At 40.9% G+C, this 22,890-nt stretch overlaps 1 protein-coding gene across 2 annotated transcripts in view; it reads right to left on the bottom strand.

Annotated features, from left to right (window-relative positions):
• LOC146370186 (partitioning defective 3 homolog B-like) overlaps window positions 1–22,890 on the bottom strand; it is a 209,077-nt gene that overhangs the window by 160,355 nt on the left and 25,832 nt on the right. For both annotated transcript variants that reach the window (XM_084908589.1, XM_084908590.1), the window contains exon 3: window positions 3,743–3,896. In XM_084908589.1, the coding sequence (XP_084764715.1) occupies window positions 3,743–3,896 (154 nt within the window). The remainder of the gene's footprint in view (window positions 1–3,742; window positions 3,897–22,890) is intronic.

The raw sequence follows: 22,890 nt of genomic DNA, 5'->3' as shown, positions 1-22,890 counted from the left end.
TGCATGCATTAAGTGCATAGTAATTACATAAATTGCAAAAAAGTACAATAAACTACAAAAACATTGAAAATCGTTTTTGTTTTTTTAACATATATTTCTAGTTAGAGAAATTTAAGAGGCTTATCCCTCAAAACTGTAAATACAAAAAAGTTGCACAAAATAGTTTCCCACCACAGGAAATTTATTTTGAGTGTCTGCATAGTTTTATTTTTGAAATACACCAATTTTTATATACTGCAGGAAAAACGGAAAATAAATATTAGAGTGCAAATTTGCAAAAAAGCAGCATATGCATCAAAATAAACTATTTCCAGCAGTGCAATATGAGTCCTAAGCATCCCAGAAAAGACACAGAAAGTCATGAAGTCAAACATAACTTTTAAAAACACCAGTATAAGCTCATGAGGCCTTGATGGTAAAAAACTACATTTCCGCGAAAATGACGTCACTTCCGGTTTCGGGCAGGTCATGGCGGACATGCGAAAGTTCGCGCTGACGTCTATTCCAACGTAGGAAGTGTTACAAACAGCTGATCGGATCGGCAAAGCGTGTTTCTGGAATATTATGTTTTTGTTGCTGCAAGTGCTTTTTATGCGTGCCCGCTCTGACCGGTTTTAAAGGGTTAAAAGACTTCCAGGACAGTTACACATACATTATTAGCATGTTTGTGTATAAAGGGTGAAATTATATTCACTGTACCAACAGCAGACAGTGATTATATCATGTATGTAGAATTAGGTCAATAATAGGAGTTATTCAATCCTGGTTTTTTTCCTGGTTTAAAATGAGCCTCGGGGAGGTGAGCACACACTCGAGCATCTTTGGTCCACGCAGAGTTTAGAGTTTGTAAAGGTTTGGGTATTTTCATGTTATTTTTGACTATTTGATTTAAAGATATCCTCACTAAAGTCCCAGTGATTTACCTTTGGCTTGGAAGCTAAAACCTCTTTAGTACGTGTCAAATTTTTGATATGCAGGAAACACCTTGGAAGCAAGGTAAGTGTGCCACTTACAGAAAACACTACAATCAGTGGTTTTTGACTCTTATGGGAAACCTTTCCTGATCCGTTCTAATGCTGATTATGTATCCTAGTTGAGGAATTTTAGCACTTTGATTCCTGATTTTAAGCAGCGTGGGCTCATCAGCCTCGATATTCCTGAGTCCCTCGTTTCACAGAATGAAATGTGTCAATTACTAAGTGAGACAAAAAAAGAAAAGAAAAATCCAGGAAAGTAAAACCAGAACACGAGGAAACGTGTAAGAGAGAGACAAGTGACTCAACTCAGAGCCCAAAGCTCAGACGGTGATAGAGGCCTAAGTCTGACCTTCTCCCGCTGACAGTGATAGTCTGCAGAGCTCTGTTACCTCTAATCTCCCGTGACAGTCACACATTACAGCTAATCTCTGCTGACAGGCGACCATACTGAAACAGACTAAACTTCCTGTCTTAACAGCGTCTGGATCATACGGTGAAGTCCTGCTTTACGAGTAAGGAAGGTCATATCCTACAAGCCGAAATGTCAATTCTTGTATTACTGTTCGAAATAAAACTAGTGGCAGCGATTGTGTGAAATTCAGTCTAAAGAAGTGCGATGACCTGCTACCAAACAAAACAATGTGTTTATGACGTGTCCTTTAAGCTGCAGAGAGAAGAATGAGGTCAATGAATGCAGAAATATCTCACTGTCACACTGTTTTAGAGACATTTTGCTAAAACATTTAGAAATGTTAACATTTGCTTTGGCTAAAAGTTAGCAGACACTGTCCATAAGGTGCACAGTTTCATTGTTTCAAAGCAGAATCAAAGAGACTGTGACAGCTTTATATTCACAGGTACAGTAAACAAGAACGAGGACTTGAAATAAGACAGAGACAGTGAGACAAGGCGAGAAAGACACAGGAAGGAGGAAAGTGATGCAAAGAGAGAGTCGTGCAGACAGGTCGGGCAGGTAACACTGACCAGACAGACATCAGTTTCTACACTGCTCTTCCTGTGTCTCTATCTCAGCTCCGTCACTGCCACCATCATGTTTTTATTTTTTTTATCTGTCCTGACTATCAGGTCCTGTTCTTTGTCTTTGCTGGAATTCATTCCTCGTGTGCAGAACAGGACTCTGAACCTCATAAACACGTTTTATATTTTAAAATTACAGATTCTTTCTTCAAACCATCGACTGCATGAGTTCCTTTGTAATTTGGTGGAGGATGAAACTTGTTTCTTTTCACTCACCTGTTCACTGACCTGCAGGCTGCAGCTAAAAGGCGACGAGCTTCCTGAGAGACTTTTTGTTCCTGTCAGGAGAATCCTTTGAAATGGAATATTGAACATACAACACTGAGAATACACTGACCTCTCACAGTCTGTCAGGGCGAAATGGTTCCTCACATTTGGTTTGGGTTTTGTGACACCATGAAAAAGTCTGCCTCACTCACCAGAAATTACACCTTAAATAAATATGTTTGTAGACACTTTATGAAGTACTTTGTAATAAACTGAAGATAAACTGTTTAAATACACAAATAATAAACAGAAGTATTACATTTTAATATTCGCTATAAGATCATGTAACGCAAATCCCAAAACAACTGACTTGTCAAACATTACTCCCAAAATTTGCGAATCTTTAATGACAGCATGTGGTTATTATCCAGTAAGTTTTACTGGATTTAAAATTTGACTGTAAAACTAAAATTTCATGTGACTTATGATCAGGATTCTTACTTTTTTTAAATCCATACAAGAGCGCAGCAGCACTGGAGCTGTTCTCTGAGTTACTCACACCAGTCTTTTTTACAGCACACCGTTAGCTAGCTAGCTAAGCAGTCATGCAGTTAGTTTTTCCTGGTTCCCAGAATGTGAACAGCTCAGGTCTCTTATTTAAATGAAAGAAGATATTGACTGATTTTGGTCATGGAGAGCTCAGGACACCATCGGCTTCTTCAGTGACAATTAAAAAGCTTCACTAAGTTTTATTGGTATAAGCTGGGGTTCGCAGACAATCTGCTGTGGGGGTCAAACGATGTCTTCATTTCACATATTCTGGATAATCTGAGATAATCTGTGTAGCTTTTCTTTGCCTATATAAAAGCCACTACTTCAAACTCGGTGGCTGTGCTGGTGGGGGCAGCGGTAGGTGCAGGTGAGGCTGTTTGGAAGTAGTTCTCATTTTTTTACTAAGAGTTGTTCTTTGTTGCCGGCCTGCTCCACTCTGTGTCCGTATGTTTGTGGGAACCTCAAACTCCTACATTTATCCATCACAATTAACCCTGACCTAGTTGTTACCTAAACCCTGAAACAAAATCTGAACTCAAAGGAGTTTGAAAAATGAAAAAATGCAGTTGCTGTAATGGTCTAAAACTCAAACGGGTTCTCACAAAGACAGCTGGACATGGTTTTATAAATAGACTCACTCGTGCTGTAAAGATGAGCTACAAAAACATGGGTTACGCTCTTTTCAAACAGTGATTGCAATAGTACCCACTTGTCAGTGTAAGCTGCCTCATGCTTAAATATAATTGCCAACTTAGTCCACATTAATTGCTCCTTAAGTGCATTAATATAGCTGTGAAGAGGAATCAGTGTGTAGATCAGGAGTTATATTAGCAGCTGCAGTCTTTCACACGCAGGTGGTTCCCTGCTTAGTTTAGTCCATTTGGCTGATGTGAGCACCGACACACCGGCCTGTCAGAGTTTGCTCAGAACACATTTCTGCTTTAGACGGAAACACAAATATTACTCACTGGACTTGAGTGCTGAGGAATTGACTTCAATCTCTCCTCCCGTGATTGGCTGGAAAACCGAGAGCTCAGACTGGTAGTGGTCAGGACTCGGGGCCAGGCTTGTGTTAGCCGTGCTCCTCTGCTGGGCTTCATGTTCCTCATAAACGGCCATCAGCTTACAGGAAAACACACAAAATGCAGCAGGTTAGGTTTTTCTGGTTTTGGTATTTTCACATTTAAACAATAACTGCAGCAGAGTAAAGCTTTAGGACATAATATCACAAGTTTTTTACTACTTATTGTAGAAAACAAAGCAGGTTTAAGAGATAACAACCAACATATGGATATCAACAGTGCTCATACTTCACCATTAATCCATAAACAGCCTGCTGGCTCCTTTAAATAAACCACAAACAATAGAAGCTCTGTTTGGTTTACTGCATGCACAAGCACTCAACGTGTGTTACCTTGTGGATGAGCACGCTATAGAGGACATCCAACGAGCCCAGCATGCCTGTGACAGAGCGCATCCTACTGATTAACCACTGACTCCATTAATGTCCTCTGTGCATGTGTGCGCACTGTGCTAACTCTAACTGGGTTATATAGTGGGACCCCTGTCTATTGAGCACTGCACCGAGTCTGTGTTTAGCCTAACGTTGCACAGAGCTCGTCCACACTGTGTTCTAGGGGCCTCCACGCACAGGCTGAATAGCCCTGTGTGCATGTGTGTGTTTATGTGCATCGTGTCCATAGTGGCTAAGAGTAAAGAAAGGAGACTTTGCCAGCAAAGCCAGAGGCTTCATGTGACAGTGGACACAACAACAACTAGGATTTGTTTGCTGTCTCTTACTCAGGCAGATGCTACTATGTTCCCACAGTGCAATCTTTTTTCATGGACTGGGATCAGTGGAACAATAATCTACCAGTGTATTTCTGTATATTTGGGTTCTTTGGAGATATATTTTGATGTAAAGTTTTACTAAAAGTTACTGTAATTCCACAATCATGACATCACTGTTAGACTGTGTGCAGCCCTTTCCACTGTGTGTTGCTAGCAGACCCCACCTTTCACCTTTTATGATTGGGACGCTGCATTAGCTGGCAGCAATTCACAATTGTAATCAATACAACACTCCAGAACCTCATTATTATAACTTTCTCATATACACAGGTTCATATACAACAGGCACACAGGAAGAGACTAGCAACAAGTAAAATAAGGACCAGGTCCACAGTTAAACTCTCAGCTTTGAGGGAAGCAATTAAAGTGACAACTAATGGGAGTGAATGACACTGCAGACTGACATGTAAGTGGTTGGTAAATACATTAGAGGTGTCACCTACGCAACTGGAGCCTGGACTGTCAGCTAGTGACAAATTGTCAGCTTTCTGTAGAAGAGGCTTAGTGTGACAGGACTTAAGGACCTGCCTGAGTATCCACCTGTTTTTAGTCTCACAGTAATTCAAAGACACCTCAGTGTTTTCCCTGAGCTCACTGTTTGTGGAGAGGTCGGTGTTAACATTTGTTGGGATGCTATTATTTAACCTCCTAGGACCTGGCGTCCACATATGTGGACATCACATTTTGGGTTGTTTAGACCAAAATACTCAATTTTGCTCTACAAGGGCCTGATATCCACTTACGAGGACGTTATACTGCTACTGTTCTATCAAAATTTTAAACAAATATCCTCATATGTGGCTCTCATTTTTCCTAAGAAACAAAAATCAGGTAAAAAAAAAAAAAAAATCTGGTCATTCTTTGTTTTTACACTCATTGGGTCCCAATCAGCCCAAATATCAAAGAGACATCAAAATTGCATGCTGTGGAAGAGTCCGGGTCTTAGGAGGTTAATGTAACAACTTGCTGTCAACTCAAGCAGTGTTATCTTTACACTGCTATGTCTGCTGCTCAACCTGAAGCTACATCAATAAAAACACAGATGGGGGCGTAATAAGAAATGATTCAGCCTTGAACGCGTCTTTAAATGCAGTAAATACGACTTGAGATAGTATTTGTTAAAACAGTTATTCAAGTCAAGATGCAGAAGCAGTAAGTGAAAAACTACATACACATGGGAACTAAATAGTTTGTGGGACCATTTTTAGCAGTAGTAACTGGAAGCACTCATTTCCTGTATGACTTTATCAGTCTGTGACATTACTGTGGTGGAAATTTGGCCCACTCTGCTTAGTAACACGGACCCACCACAGCATTTCAGTGGGTTGAGGTCTGGACTTTGACTGGGTCATTACACTAACGTCATTCTTTTCTTTTTCAGCCATAGATGTGCAGATTCACAACTGCTCCTGGGATCATTGTCCTGCTGCATTGCCCAATTATTCCCAAGCTTTAGCTGTCAGACAGCTTCATGTTTAGCTCTAGAATACTTTAGTATACAGACGGGTTCAGGTCCTGTGGTGCAAAGTGATGTGTTGTGCAAATCCTGATCAAACGTCTCCCCTTTGGTCAACTTCTTGCTCCAGAAGTCTTGCGGTTTTGTTCAGATCAGGTCTTGTCATGTTCTCTTTAGAGAGAAGAGATTTTCTCTCCCAGTCTGTTTGGACTGTCATGAACTTGAACACAGCTGAGATAGCTGTTTTGTTTTCTGTAGGTTTTCCGAGCTTTTCACAGTCTGACCTCGGGCTGAATTTGCTGGGACGTTCACTCCTCAGAAGACCGGCCTCTGTCTTCAATGTTGTGAATCCGCATTCTTACTGCAGACCAATTAAATTCAGACAGTTTGGAAATAGACATATAACCATTCCTGGGTTGATGAGCAGCAACAACTGGCTCTCATCACCTGGATCGTTGCTCCCAATCAGCAAACTGCCAAGACGCCTGCTTTTATAGAGGCGGTATGACTTATTGATGATCAGTTAATCCAGCGCATTTGATTATTAGCGCATGGTTCTACACTTTGGCTTCGTTTTTGTTAAACAAATTATAACCTGTCTGATTTTTAGTTCATCATAATTAAATCATTTTAAATAATTTTATTTCCTATCATTTAAAGAGGGTGTACTTTCTTTTTCCCTTATCTGTACATACTTTTGCTTTTTCTCCAGGAAGAGCCAAATAGTATCAAGTTACACAATATCGCACCTTTCTTGCCAACTTCCCAGCAAATCTCACCAGCTATTCAGCACAATCAAGGCCTCTCCGTCTTTCACACATTCATGTTCTGTCACATTCCCCACTTCCATCTGTCTAACACAGATTTCTCTCTTTGTCTTACTCAATTTTTCCTCTCATAACAAATCTTCGTTTTTTGCCATATTTCTGTTGACATTGTTATCCTTTTCCCCAGGTCATTCCCAACCTTTTGGTGCCACGGCACATATTTCACATTAGAAAAATCACACGGCACACCACCAACCAAAAATGTGACACAAAGCATATTGATATTTTTCTCCAGGACCAGGTCAGACTGACTACTTTTTCTTTTCAAATATTTATCTATTGCTATTACTCGCTGTATCGTGACTATTATGTAATTTCTTCTTCGTCTTCTTCTGTTTACTAGCAGCTGGCAACCCATTTAATTAGAGCAGGTAGTTGTACTGCCCTCTAGTGGAAGAGAATATAATTGTTCAACCCATTACTCACGCCGATCGCTTACGGCAGAGGTCCCCAACCTTTTGTGCTCCACGGACCGGTTTAATGTCAGACAATATTTCACGGACTGGCCTTTAAGGTGTCGCGTATAAATACAACAAAATAAAACGATACGACCGAGACAAAAACTGTGGGATTTTGTAAACATTATAATAAACGTGAATTCACTGTGTAATTGTGTAACTTTATTAGCAGCGTCCTCCAGAAATGCACCAACAACACTGAGAGTAACATCCTCCTCTCTGCCGCTTAATGCTCTCAGGTCGCTATGGTAACACATAAACATTTCTTTCAAAATAAGACCGACAACTACAACACGGGAAAAGACCCAGGGAAACCAAGTGAACAATAAAAACCCTGAAAACCAGAAATTTCACACCCGAGCCTCAACTCTTGCGGCCTGGTACCAAACGACTCACGGACCGGTACCAGGCCGTGGCCCGGGAGTTGGGGACCGCTGGTTTAGGGTACCAATCAACTGGAAGATGAAAAAAACACTAAATGTGATGGAAGGGATGTTACTTTTATTTTGGACCCTTTTCCAGTTTTTTTTCCCCCCATTCTGAACTTCTACAATATGGATACAATGTACCTGCTTGACATATATCAAAGAAATGTACCATCAGAAGAACATTTAACTTTCTGGATGTAAGAATCAATATTAGTGTCGAGTAAGAGAAATCCCTCCAACGTGTTTAAGAGGACGGGACAAACTGACAGACAGTTAAAAAGATAATACTTCCAGCCATGTCTGTGTTGGCACAACGTAACAAAAAGAGCTCACATTCCTCACCAGAAAACTTAAGAACAAGACTAATAGCTTCCAGATGAAAACACGCACAGAGCTGTGGCAGAGATCGTTAAAAAAAGAACATCTGAAAGGATGACTGGAAGAAAAATGTGTAGACAAATTCAACAGAGCCTTGCCAAGTCTCTTAAAAAGCTGAGGGGGGAAGAAAAGAAAGGCAAGCGGAGCAGATATGGGAGGACTCTGCTTCTGTTCTGTTCAACAGGGAACTCAAAGACCTGCCAAACAAAATGACACCACAGCCTGAGCATGGGAGGAAGAGCGGGATGAGAGAGACGGAAAGGTGAGACCGCACCGAGCGAAAGCACCGAAAAAGACAAATGGGCACAGAGAACGTGAGAGACGGAGACGAGAGAAACTTATAAAGATAATAACGAGGCAGACTGACAGATGTGTGGTACTGTAAAAACCTTCAGGATGTCAGATAGCAAAAAGCAAACCTGAACCTGGAGACTGTCAGAGAGTCACTGTGTCAAATGCAATGACGTGTAAGCAAAATGAAAATTCCAGCCCTGCTCACCCGTCACCTGCCACAGGCCGAGCACACACATTTTATTTAGAGGAAATTTTAAAACTGATTCCCTGTCACACATCTGAAAAATATTGAACAACTTGGGTTAAAATTTGACTCATTTTATTACCATGAACTGTAATTTTTCTCTCTGCGACTCTTCATCTCAATCGTGTAATTATATATAACATTTAACCTTCAACGTCTAAACTCAAAGAAGACAATGGCAGTAAAATTTTGTTTATTTCTTTCTTCTTCTGTCAAACACATTTTACTTTGATCGTGTTGCTGACAGCATCATGTAGAAATGTCTTTTAATTGTCTGTGAGTCTTAATTCAAAAATACTTTCTTATACTTTCTTCTTTTTTAGAGGCAGGTGACAAGACTTACACGTCACGTTTACTCGTAAGCCTTTGCATGTTTCCATGATTCATTCTGATCTACATACTGAACATCCAATTTTTGGCAGTCTTTTCATAATAAAAGACGTGTAATTTTAGGCCTTTTATTTTTAATTAATACTTTCACAGTTTACAAGTGAACGACCCTCGGTTATTATTACCAGTTTAGCAAACAACAGTAATCACTGACTAAATAAAATCTAAACATGTGAATCACTTTTACTAATAAAGTAACTTCACTTCAGTGTTTTACATGATGCACCATGTTTACACTGCTCAGCACTTCCTAATGTGAGTGAGTGCAGAGCTGGCTCCTACGCCTCTGTTATGAAGTAAATGAAACTGATATGGGTAAATTAATAGCAGTCCAGAACTGGCGTCGGTGCACATGCACACACACCTCCATTACCATCTTTTTCCGCATGATATGCTTTTTAATCGGCTCGATTAAAGCCCGATTGATTGGTTTGGTGTGGATCGATAAAACGCCTCAATCAGGAAAAATGCACGAGTACATCCACGGCTCGCAAACAGTATGTGGACTCTCACTTTCACACCCAAACAAAACAATCTTTAAACACGCTTAAGCTATCCGCACACCACTGACCTTTGATTTCCACTCACAACCACTTACCATAAAAAATCCATGATGATGAAGTGTGTATTTGTGTGTCTGTGTGCGTACTTTGGCATCTTATCCAGTCAGCAATATCCGTAGCAATGACCACTCCATCACAGCTGCATCAGTAGAGTCATACATGACCACAACTCTGATAGTATTTCATGAATAGTTTATGGATATTGTTTTACTGATTGTTTTATAGGCTGGTTTTGGAGATGGCTTTGGGTGTGATACACATAGAAACGAAGATTAAGGAAAAACAAGATCGACAAATAACAATTTTCCATTTTCTTTTTGCAAATATGCTAATTTACTGCCGACGTTTCATGATGCCTTTCTTAAAAATGTGAAAAATAAACTCAGATGAACCAAATAAAACGGTGAATTGAGGATAATAAATAAGTGTGCCAGGCCCAAAATTCACAGAGCTTTTATTCTGACACCACACAAGAAAGACACACAAACAATCACACACACACTGACAGAGGATAGACTGTCAGCACCACCTAGTCACGCTCAAAAGAAACTGCACCTTCCAAGCCACACACACACACACACACACACACACACACACACACACGTCTGACCCTCACAGTCTGCTTTTGTGTCATTTATGAGTCTACTACTTCAACAAAAAAGAGATAAGTAAAGACATGACCCAGAAGCAGAGGAAAACACAAACACTTCATCACATTTTAAAACTACCAGACAACTTTACAAGCTTGCGAACCTGTTTTATCTGTTATTTCACTCCCTGCTCTTTAACTTATTTAGGTGTAGTGCCAAAGTTTAAAAACCTGTGACATAATTGTGATGCACCAACCACAAACATCTGGTTTGCTGCTGTGGGCAGCTACGGTCACTCGAGCAGAAGATTAAAGCTAAGCTTGAGGAACAACACTCAGGAGAAATAATACTTTTAAAGTGGAGCGAGTTTCTATGTACTGACCATAAAAATATTCGTGCATAAATTTTGCAGATTACAAAGAGAATTTGAATGAACCCTGAGGCAGGTCAGCTCTTCTGTTCCAGGCTACAAGTTGGCCTTTCTTCTTTCATCAGCAGATATTCCTGCTTAGCCCCGTTTCCCCCTCTGGCATCGCTTTGCCTTCCCTCCTTTGCTTCCCACTTTTCTCCTCCCTGCCTCCTTTCATTTTACACTGTTTTTCCACGGCTTCTTTCTTCGGCTGAGCCGCTCTCCCCTCTGACATGGTTCTCTGAGTTTACCGTAGATTTAAGTGTGTGCTTGTCTTTTAATCTCATCAGAATTAGTAACCAAAGTTTGGGGAAAAACCAGAAATGCCAATTACGACTTACTGACCTGCTTATAATGGTATTTTTACATATAATGTGTGTGTGTGACTCTTTTCTATGTTCACAGTAGGCTGACAGTGCCAACACTCAGCCTCCTGCTAGATGCACCTATGGTACCAATTTTAAAAACCCTACATCGTCTCGTAGTCGAGTCATCGCATTCAAGAACTCAGGTGTCCACTCGTCGAAGGAAACTCATTTCTGCCGCTTGTATCCACAGCTCGCGAACGAGACCCCGAGACCCCCGAACTGCTCCACCTGGGGTATGTGGACACTTCACCAATCAAATATGTTTATTTTTCAGACCTCCACCTCTCCAAAAAGCTGACTTCACTTTGATGTAAAGCAGAAGGGAATAGCCAAGCGTGGATTTCATTGTTGTGTTTGAAGCTCACCACACTGTTTCTTGAGTGTTTTAACCACAGAGCTACATTTCTGCCCAAATGTGTACCTGGAGGAGTAAGTTATGGCTGTTCTATGTCACATGACATGTAGGTTTAGCTTTTCTGTGTTTGTGTTTTGGTTGAGGCTCAAGAATGTAAGTAAAGGTGTGCGATGCTGATTTATTTCCTGTTTCACGCTGGAGCAACAAACCAGTGTACTGGAGGAACACCGCCTGTACTGGAGGAACACCGCCTGTACTGGAGGAACACCGCCTGTATTGCTGCAACATCCAACTCACACTAAAAAGAAAACTCCACTGTAACATTAGACCCATATACAAAGCATTTTACACATCTGACAGTTATTTATGATGTTACTGTATTTATTTGATCACATAAAAGGTCAGGAAAAAACATGCGAGACATCTGACAACCAGTCGATACTTTTAAGGTCTTATTTTGAGAATATTAAATGTTTTAACAGTTGTAAGATCCGCTGTGATGTTCTGAGTTATAGTGGCTCCTTACAAATCGGCTGATGTAAATCATCATGTTCCAGCACTCTGCTCTATTGGATATCCCCACACAGCAACAAAGAGCTTATCGATTAACACATGAATCTGATACACCCGCGCTCGCTCTCTCAGTCTCGATACTCTGTTTAATCTGACTGTTTTATTCCTAAGGGTTCGCTTTTGTCCCCTACCGTGCGTTTTTTATTCTCTTGCACGCTTTAAAAAATGAGTCAAACATTAACAACAGAACACTGGTGAGAAAACATTCTCTCCCAAAGGATGTAAATGCAAACCTTACACATAAATGCCAAAGGACAGGGACAAAAATATTTATACGCACACACAGACGGACAAACTGAGTATGACCTCTCTGCTACAATCGATCCGTTGATGTGCTAATCGATAATTAGGATGGGGTTGTGTCTGTACGGAGAATATGGATGAATGAAATTCCACTGCTCAGCAGTTTCAGCGGTGTGTAGGTGTGTATTTGTGTAGTTTCGTGCGCATGTGAGTTCTCTTCCTCTATTGATCTCCAGTCACCTTGCCTCTCAGCAGAGCATGAGAAATCCAGACAAAACAGACAGGAAGGAAAAGATGAATGGGAGGCAGAAATACTGCGCAGAAAGAACTCAGACACAAAGACAAAGGGGGTCCACAGACACACAGTTGCAACTGTTAGACAGCCAGACAACAATGCACACGGAAACATATTATAGCTGACATACAGAGTTATCTAACGACAGAGAAAGCAGAAAAATTGAAACTGTCGCGAGTAAAGCAACTGTTCAGTGACTTTTTGAACTTCAGTGTCTGTCACAACGCCAAAATATAATGAAAACTTCTGTCCTACAGATGGTGTGTGTACGCCTCTGCATTCATATTTGCGTGCATGACTGTTTGTATCCCTACATATATGCATTTATGTTTGTGCATGAAAACGAATATCTGTGTGTGTGTGTGTGTCTGTAAACCATCTACCACCATCTCCCCGAGGCTGTGTGTAGACCACGCTTGGCCATATGGAACAGCATTATGGAGACACACTGGCACAGATGGACACATTCTGTACTGGCCATATTCTCAGTGATCTACCAGTAGCTGTCTAAAAAACAGCACTCATAAGCCAGAAGAGCCTGTAACCAGTGATAACTGTTTAGGCACCCGCTGAATGAAAATGAGGGAAATCATCAAATCTGTGTTATTAACTGATAATGATCGCGCCGATTCGAATATTCTGGACAAGTGTTTCAAGCTGGTCCTGCACCAACCAACCAGTACCTGGTACTCCACTACAGTAGCTTAGTATGATTTACAATTTAAGAGACACTCTAATTATTCTTATGCTGGAACAACAATTCACCCACCGTCTGAAACCAGCTATTTTAGTTCCCATCACCTTCCTTTCAAACCAGCTTTCTTCTGTCTGCCCTCCCCTTGTATAGAAAAGGTCTGAACAGGAGGCTGGGAGGGGTTTCTGTCTTCACAGCCAGAGCTGTGTGCCTGTGATGACCTTATTATGGATATTAGCTCTAAATGATACAGTGTGCAGAGCCAAACGTGCATTGTCTGAAGCCAGCAGTTTAGAGCCTGAGCTTGTGGATCACATGGACTACTCGCCCATTTCCTGATCTCATTATTTGGAACTCTGGCTATGTTTAATATCATTAATCTTTAGACAAGTATACACAGCTGTGGTCAGAAGTTTATATGCACTCATCATCGGCTTGAATGGTCGATGGCCAATTAGGGTTTTTTAATGATTTCTTTGAACTGTTCATTTTCCAGAGTGGAAGAATTATACAGCATGCATTACTAATGATTTAAAAAACAAGAACTGAGTGCACAAATTAAGAATTTATTTTGGATTTTGTTTAATCCACATGGGACCAAAAATAGCCCACTAATATTTGGATAAAGGTCTCGTACAGGTTGCACCTTGACCAGATTCTTGGTAGGCATTAACAAGTTTCTGGCATAATTCTGGATGGAAGTTTGACCACTCTTCTCGCCAGTGGCTATAACAGAATTTATTTAAATAGGCGGGTTTCCCCAGCATGGACTTTTCAGTATAATCTACAGATCTTCAGTAGGGCCATTCCAGAAACTTAATCCATTCCAAAACCAGTTTTTATCCAGGTTTGGGATCATTGTCCTGCTGAAACACACAGTCAGCATCTAGCTGTTGATTTGAGGTGAAGATGAGGAAATTGGACGTAGTCCTCCTCCTTCATTATTCCATCCAGTTTGTGAATGTACCAGTACTACTGTGGCTGTACTGGATGATGCTCGGTCTTTGTCTCATCTGGTCATCAAACGTTTCTCCAGAAGGCGTTTGGCTCGTCCATGTAGGCAGCTGCTGATTCTGGAGCAGGTGCTTCTTTATTGGTGGGCACCCTCCCATGTCATGACAATGTAAAACTGCTTCACTGTGGACAGTGACGCTGGCGTTCCATTAATGACGCTTTACAATCACCATGAAAAATGGACAGTTTAAAGAAATGAGTAAAGCCCAAAATTGGCATTCATGCCCATGATGAGTGGATATAAATGTAAGATAAGATAAGATAAGATAAGATAAAACTTTATTAATCCCTCGGGTGGGTTCCTCTGGGAAATTCGGTTCCAAATAAGCACAGCACCGACAGAAGTTATAGAGTTACAGAATATTATATATATATATATATATATATATATATATACACACACACACACATATATAAATACAAAGACATATATAGATAAAAATATACAAAGGGGATAAATAGAATAAATAGGAATAAAATAAAAATAAAAATAAAAATACAAGTGGATTGCACATTTCAAGTATGGAGTCTATTGCACCGTTGACTATTAACAAAAAGTATTGCACAAAGGTAATTGCACAGTGAGGTGAAGAGGCACTACAGCTTAGTTGTTCCCCCCTCCTTTGTCCTCCTGTTTCCCCTCCCTCTCCCCTCCAGAGAGGAGTTAAACAGTCTGATGGCGTGTGGGACAAAGGAGTTTTTAAGTCTGTTGGTTCTTGTCTTGGGGAGAAGCAACCTGTCACTGAACAGGCTCTTCTGGTTGTTTATGGCCGTGTGCAGAGGATGCCCAGCATTGTCCATAATGTCCAGCAGTTTCTTTAGTGTCCTTTTCTCTGCCACTGTCACCAGAGTGTCCAGCTTCATGCCGACCACAGAGCCAGCCTTCCTGATCAGTTTTTCCAGCCTGGATGAGTCCTTCTTTGCTGTGCTGCTCCCCCAGCACACCACAGCATAGAAAAGTACTCCAGCAACCACCGACTGGTAAAACATCCTCAGGAGCTTCCTGCAGATGTTAAAAGACCTCAGCCTCCTGAGGAAGTACAGTCGGCTTTGGGCTTTTTTATACAGGTGCTCTGTGTTGCATGACCAGTCCAGTTTGTTGTCCACCCAATGTATTAGGGCTGCCACGATCAGTCGACTAGTCACGATTACGTCGACTATCAAAATCGTCGACGTCAAATTTAATAGTTGATGCGTCGTTTGAAGCCTTGTAAGATCCTGAAAGACGCAGGAATAAGTAGTAGGATTTAAGAGTGTAATAACAGACTGAAACAGAAGATGGCAGCACTGCATGTACAAAGATGCCAGCTGCCGTTAAACCCCGAAGAAGAAGCAACTCCGGTATCGTAGCTGTGTCCAAATTCAGGCCGCATCCTTCGGAGGCCGCATTTGAAGGCCGATTACGTTACAGCGACGTGACGAAGGCTTTCCATATTCGAAGACTTCTGCAAATTGTCAAAGGAGCTTGCAAAGAAAAGCGTCTGGACCTCTTTAAGTTTACTTGAAGACGTTTCACCTCTCATCCGAGAAGCTTCTTCAGTTCACTTCTGCAAATTCAGCCGACAAATGCGTCGTACTTTTCCCCAGATTTGAAGGATGGGTTGGGTGTGTCCTTTGTGGCCCAGCCGATCCCAGAATCATAGCACGGCTCAGCTAATTCCAGTTTCCAACAATGGCGGCAGCTCCTGAGTTTTAATATTACTCTTGTTATTCTTTCTGGGTGACAAAATAAACGTTTAACATATTTTCCGGCGAGAATGTAGCTGTGTAAACCTCAAATATCTGCTCAATTTATCAAGACACCACATTTTTGCAAAAGTACGCTGACGTTTTCGGAGACGTCTGTTACCCACCAGCTCGATAGCTAGCCGGGGTTCAAGGCTCACTAGAGTCGGCGAGAACTGCGGACTCCTGGCAAATCGTTTTCAAACCCACCGCCGTCTTTCGCTACTCAGGTTAAGCATGATATATGAGTCACTTAGATAACTTAAAACTGTTATTGTTTGGCTTTTTTTAGTGTTTTATTTGTTCCTGAGTAAATCGGTTTGGCTGAGATTAAAGTTGCAGTTTTTACACAGCTGAATAAACATCAAGCAGACAGCTGATTATCAGAAGTGTGAGATGCTCGAGAATATACTCCAGTGTCCTGTTATATTTTAGATAGCAAGGAGCAGACGGCTGAGTTTATTAAACTCCACTGAGACAATCTGCAAATTTTATTAAAAGTTTAATAAACTCCGGGTCAGGGATGAGTTCAAGTATGTCGGGGTCTTGTTCGCGAGTGATAGGAGAAGGGAGCCGGAGATCGACAGACAGATCGTTCCGTTGTGGTGAAGAGAGAGCTGAGTGTAAAAGCGAAGCTCTCAATTTACCGGTCGATCTACATCTCTACCCTCACCTATGGCCACGAGCTGTGGGTTGTGACCGAAAGAACGAGATCGTGGATACAAGCGGCGGAAATGAGCTTCCTCCGAAGGGTGGCCGGCCTCTCCCTTAGAGATAGGGTGAGAAGTTCAGCCATCCGTGAGGGGCTCAGAGTAGAGCCGCTGCTCCTCCACATTGAAATGAGCCAGTTGAGGTGGTTAAGCTAGAGGAGGTGGCTGGCGAGAGGGAGGTCTGGGCTTCTCTGCTTAGGCTGCTGCCCCCGCGACCCGGCCGGATGGATGGATAAACTATTATCTTGTCTTTATTTTTAGTTAGCACATACCTTACACACTTCAAGCTGTAAGCTAATGATAGTTATATAAGAGCAGACGCATGCTGGTGCAATAAGCTGTACGTTTTACGTCCAATGGATGCATGATCTGATTAGTCGACTAATCGCAAAAATAATCGGTTACTAGTCGACTATCAAAATAATCGTTTGTGGCAGCCCTATAATGTATATGACCAAAAATGAGGAAAAACCACAACAGAGCGCTGTTCCTTTCTCTCCACAGCAGGCTACACACAAAGTTAAATTTAACCAGCATTTTTCTGCAGTTTTTGTGCTTTTAGATGAGATAAATTAACATTAGGGTCTTTATTCTTATATGCAGAAAGATCAAAAAGGGGAAAAAAAGCTGACTCCCAAAAAATCTCAATACAAAACAAAGGACTTTGGTATTTTCTATCCAGAACACCTTTTTATAGACCTTGGTTTGCACATGGAGCTATGGTCTTGTTGAAGAAAATATGTAATGATGTCAAAGCTGAAGCGCTGTGCATACAGCCTTAAAAAGTTGTCAATCTTTAAATCAATGCCAAGGTTTAGTTCACAGCACCTTCAGCCTCTGACAGCTCATTTATCCAGCTGTCTTTCCTTCATCCTCTCCTCCCCCAGCATCTTATCTCATTCAGTCGGATCTCCACATACAATGAATGTATGAGAGGCTTTTGAAGTAGGATTTGCTGGATGTGTGAGATGTGAGTGATTAGGCTACACACACACATGTGTGTGCATCACGTTTTTGCACACGCACACACACACACACACAGTGTTTTGGTGGTTGTTCTCTAAGGGATTTGTAGGTCAGAACTCTAAGAGGTAATCACTGGAAGCAAACCGTGATCTGTGCAGTGCGCACGTATACTGATGCAGAAACACACAGAAAAAACACACAAGAATTACAGAGTAGATCTAAACCTGCTCGTACACATGTTAGCCATCTCAAAGTGGAAAACGAGATGTAATGAGTTATGTTAATGATGCTTTCTTCAAACATATACAAACTGACAGACTACTCGTATTCTTTTATTTTGTACATTTCAAACACAAACGACTTTAACTTTGTTAAACTTGTTAAAACCCCTTTGACGTGTTTTGCTGGAGGGTTGCTATATCGTACTATATAATGTAGGACTGATGGTGTGGTCCTTCATATGTCTGTCATTGCTTTCATCAGTTCCGGTCAACATTTCACATGAATGACATAAAGGTTATTTGACCCACCCTAAAGCAGAATGAAAGAGCGTCCCTATTGGTCCAGTTGAGACAATCAAACTATCACAAAATTTTTCACATGGATTGTTTTTGGTAATTTTTTCTGTGTGACGTTGATGATGCTGAACAACAACAGCAAACAATCAAATGAATATCAAATCATCACATATTGTCAAAATAATCATCTCTGACTGCCGGCAGACACAAAAACAATGATACGCTGATTAGCTGTAATCCTAACAATGTCGGTCATATATGTACATTTTAAAGTACCATACATTATTTTTCTCTGGAGGATTTACTACTTTTGACTGATAGAAAGTAGTAAACACCACATCAATTTGTACCATCTTTTTTTAAGCTATTAAACTGTGATGTATGTGAAGCTGGGAGTGTATTGCATGTAAAACAATATGGAGTTACATATAAATATGCTGCCTGTATCTAACAGGCCAGAGCGAAACTGATGATACTGATGACATGAGCTGAAGTGCTTCACAGTTATGCTGAAGGACTGTTGGCAAGATTAACTCAAGTGCACCTGTTCATTGTTGCAAAACTGCGACCAGTTTGAAGACTAGTAAAAGACTTGCAGAAGTATTTGTATATATTAGTGCATTATTGTAAATCTGTAACATAATGTATTGTTTTAACAGTTGAGTCTGTTACTGTTACTGTCTTGGAGCAACCAAGTTTCTTGGTCTGTGTCCTTTCATGTGTAAGTTCCTGTTTTATTGTGAAGGTCTCTGTCTTATGTCAGTGTGTTCTGTTTACGTTTCCCCTGCCTCGTCAGCTGTTATGTCTTCCAGGTGTGTTCCCCTCCTGTTTCCCATCCCCTGATTCCTGGCGTATGTATTTATAGTGTGTGTTACCTCGTCCTCGTTGCTGGTTCGTCTGTGTTATTTGGTGTTTTCGTGTCTGTGAATCTCCTGCCGTCATCCTGTGAATTCTCCCTGCAAGTTGCTTTCTCTCGTGTTCAGGTTTGGTGTTCAGGTTTTAGTTTTCCCAGTGTAGTTTATGTCCAAGTTCGGTTTTTCGCCACACTCTCCTTTTGTTTGTTATCACTCGAGTTTTGTGTCAATAAAGCCCTCTCACTTCACTGCATATCCGCATCTTGGGTCCTTTGTTAAATTCCGGCAACCCGTGACAAATACAGTGTTAATAAAAATCATTAACTCGATTGTTACCGCAACAGTGATTTTATGCAAAGTCCAGCTCTGTCTTCTCTTCCCATGCGGAGCTAATCCACGATAAGAAAAGAAAGTTTGAAGTTTGAAGGTTTGTTTAAAGGTTTAAAGCTAGACTTCTTTGTATACACACGATAAAAACTCAGCTTGATCTGCTATCAATTTGCTGTCAAGGACATTTACTAAAAATCCAGCACTCAAGAGCAATTTATGCTAAACTTAAGATATTTTGCTTCCTTTAAAATAGTTTTCCAGTGTTTCTCTCAACTCGACAAAGGTTTTAGAAAATTTCCTTGTTAAAAGCTTTAGACTCCCAACAAAGGCACCCCATGTAGAACCACACCGTTTACAAGACCTTACTCGCAGTGGCCAAGTTCACAAAGCAGAGCACCGATTTGTTCATTTTTCCCATTGGATTGTGGTTCTATTGGATGCATCTGACAGTGTGAGATACAGCGTCAGGCACAATTTTAGCAGCAAGCACAGGTTGCAAATATGTGTGACCAGTCTCATAGCAACAGCATGCAAGATGACCAGATCTTCTCTGCAGCATCTGCTCAGTGCCGTCAGCCAAAAATAAAGATGTTCCATGTCATCATTCTGTATTTAAAAATATTCAACATTATCTCATGCTTGGCAACAGAGCTGGGATTAACTACAAGAAGCTGGTCCAATAGGCTAGATCTTCAAGAAAGCAGAGGTGGGGGACTGTGCATTAGATGTTTTTGACACTGAAATTAATACTTCAACTTACTTATCTGAACAAGGAATGTAAAACAACTAATGAGCACAAAAATTCAATTAATTTCAACTTGCAAAAGCCGAGAAAAAGTCGGCGTTAATACCTCTGACCTCTCATAAGCTTTGGATGTGTTTCTCATGCTGATGACAGTTACTCCTTTATTTCCTTCTGCCGCTGCTCCATCATCCTGTCTTACCTCCACCTACTTGAGGTGAGTGACAAAAATTATGTGCCGCCTACTCAGGGTGCTGATGATGTGTGTGTCAGTGTGCACGTGTGTGCATGAATGCATGTGAGCGTGTGAGAGGTTAGGGTATTAAATGAGCCTGTTAACATCACTCAAACATTCAGGGACAGGTTCGCTCTTCATAAAGCTCTCACCACCCGGTACATTACTCTCTCAACGTATTTAAATCTTTCTGTGAACTGCTGTTAGCTCTGCAGATCAGTGTGTGTGTGTGTGTGAGTGAGAGTGAGTGTGTGAGAGAGAGAGAGAGATCACAACACCTCACACTGACTGCTTTTCCTTCTAAAAGGGCTGACGTGATAGGTGGTCCTTCCAACATCTCTGTGACTGAGGTGACGAGTGGAGCTCATAGAGAACACAGTGATTACATTAGTCTTCTAAACAGATCATATCGTCTGTGCATAAGACCACAAATCAAATCCATCTCAACACTGAAGGAAGTGTAGGCAGAGCTGGATAGTAATGATCCATAACATGGATCCGATCACATGATTAAGTAACTTTAACAATCCCAGATTACATTTGAAAGGATCAAAGTATATATTTATTTAAGCTACATTATAGAGCAAAGGATTACTTTGATTTTATTTATGTTGCTTCTGTAAAATATGCCAATTCGTGACTATACAGTTATTGTACTACAGCACTGTTTTATATTTGATTTGACCAACTGTAAATAATAAAAGGAATTATTAATCTTTTTTAATTCAAAAGCAAACAATATTTATTATTAAAGTAGTCTATAACCTGTCTAGGAGTATCCAATTTAGTCCAGCCCGGTGTGCAGGTACACCTTGAGCCTGACATCTCACAGGTAGATTAAAAACATTATCTTTAAACAGCCCTAAGGCGTGGATGGCTGTGAACTGAACCTTTTAAATTATTAGCTCAAGCAGCAAATTATGCTGTCTGCACTGTTGTGCTCTAACCACAGTGAACAAATTGAGACTGACGGGTACACTCTGTGTAAGAGATTTTTAAACTGTACTGTGCAAAAGACTTGTATCAAAAGACTTCTTTATATTCTGCTGAGAAAATGGGGTAGCAATTTGTTGAAACTGGTAAAAGCGTACATGGAGCATAATCCAAAAACAGAGTTTGCACAATTATAAAAAGCCTGAGAGTTAATTTTTGTTCTTCACTGCAGCCTAGCTGCCTTTTGTTCAGTCCTCTATCAAGATGATCCCACAGCTGCTTCTCAGGAGTCAGAGTGGGTCAGACCTCCAGTCCAGACTCTGGGGAGGCCGATCCATGACTGATGGTGTTCCATGGTGTGTTTTTCTATCGAGGCATGTTTTTGTTACATTGGTGGTGTTTGGGATCATTGACACAGCCTCCACCATGTTTCACAGATGGCTGCAGACTCCCTTCCGCTGAGACCATTTCTGATGAGGCTTCAGTGAATCAACTGAAGCAAGTGATGCAGATCCTCTCAGGCCCTGAGTCAGCTCTCGGTTTATTTCAGATACAGTTCATCTACTTTGTTGCGATTGCTCAGTGTTTGTAAGGACACACTTCATGTCAAGTTTTAAGCCAACAGGCATTTGGTGCACAAATGGCCATCAAACTGCGTTATCGTTGGTATTTTTGGTAGATTCGACTAGAGAAATGGAAACAAAGTATATATATTTTTTGTGGAAGGCTTTTCGTAAGAAAGAGCCTAAAGGCACAAGTTAAAACTGGTTCTTTGCCAAGTTTGTTACATGTAGACACAACACTTGTTCATCCCTTCTTTTAGATGCCTTTATATGCTTCAGTGATATAAGCCAGCGTTACGTGGTCAGGTACAAGGAGTGGACTGAAGATAAGTGAAAAAATTAAAGATTAAACCCACCAAACCTTCTATTTATTCATTTAGTCTTAAAATTCAACATTTAAATGCTTCTAATCTAATTTCACTGGCATGTCTATTCCTTAATACGTTCAAGCCAAAGTAAAATTAACTATTAGACAAGCAGTTTGATTTAATAACTAAAGCGTATGGAAAATAGCATAAGCTGCCCTGCGTGTCCTTAAGTCAAAGCAGTAAGAGGCGAGAGAAGGCAGAGTGCCGTCTTGAGATCAGACGATGCAGCTTTTCTTCTTTATTCGGTCATTTAGCCAGGCCATCTCTCAGAAACCCACATTCAGGCACTTCATTAAGATAATTCATCATCACAATGAATCCATAATGAGGTAGACTTCATAACACACACAATTTGATGCCGTACCATGAGCCCGTCTATTGTAGGCGGGTCCCAGGTGTGGCTGTGTTTTGTTAATTAAGAGCCGAGGTCCATGAAGACTTCAGGCTTCATTGTTTATTCTCATAATAATTGAACCCTCTGCCTTGTTTCATTTCAATCGCTCTGTTAATGCTTTCACTATCACTTAAAATCAACCCTCCATACCCTGCCGATAAGATGCCCCCTGCTGTCAGCTCATGCCCACCTCACATACGGTTACCATTAACCCCACATTTGTCTTTATTTCACTTTCTCCTCCACAGTTCTTTAATTACCAGCCTCCCTCTGCCTCCCTTTTATTCACTTCTAACAATTAACCCCTTTCTCCTCCTTCAGCCGTCTGCTTCTCATTCATATGCTCTT

The sequence above is a fragment of the Perissodus microlepis genome, chromosome 16 (genome assembly GCF_051167445.1).
Source record: "Perissodus microlepis isolate ML-2025 ecotype Zambia chromosome 16, ASM5116744v1, whole genome shotgun sequence".
Lineage (NCBI taxonomy): Eukaryota > Metazoa > Chordata > Actinopteri > Cichliformes > Cichlidae > Perissodus > Perissodus microlepis.
The sequence above is the reverse complement of the archived record's forward strand: the minus strand, read 5'-3'. Positions and strand labels throughout refer to the sequence as shown.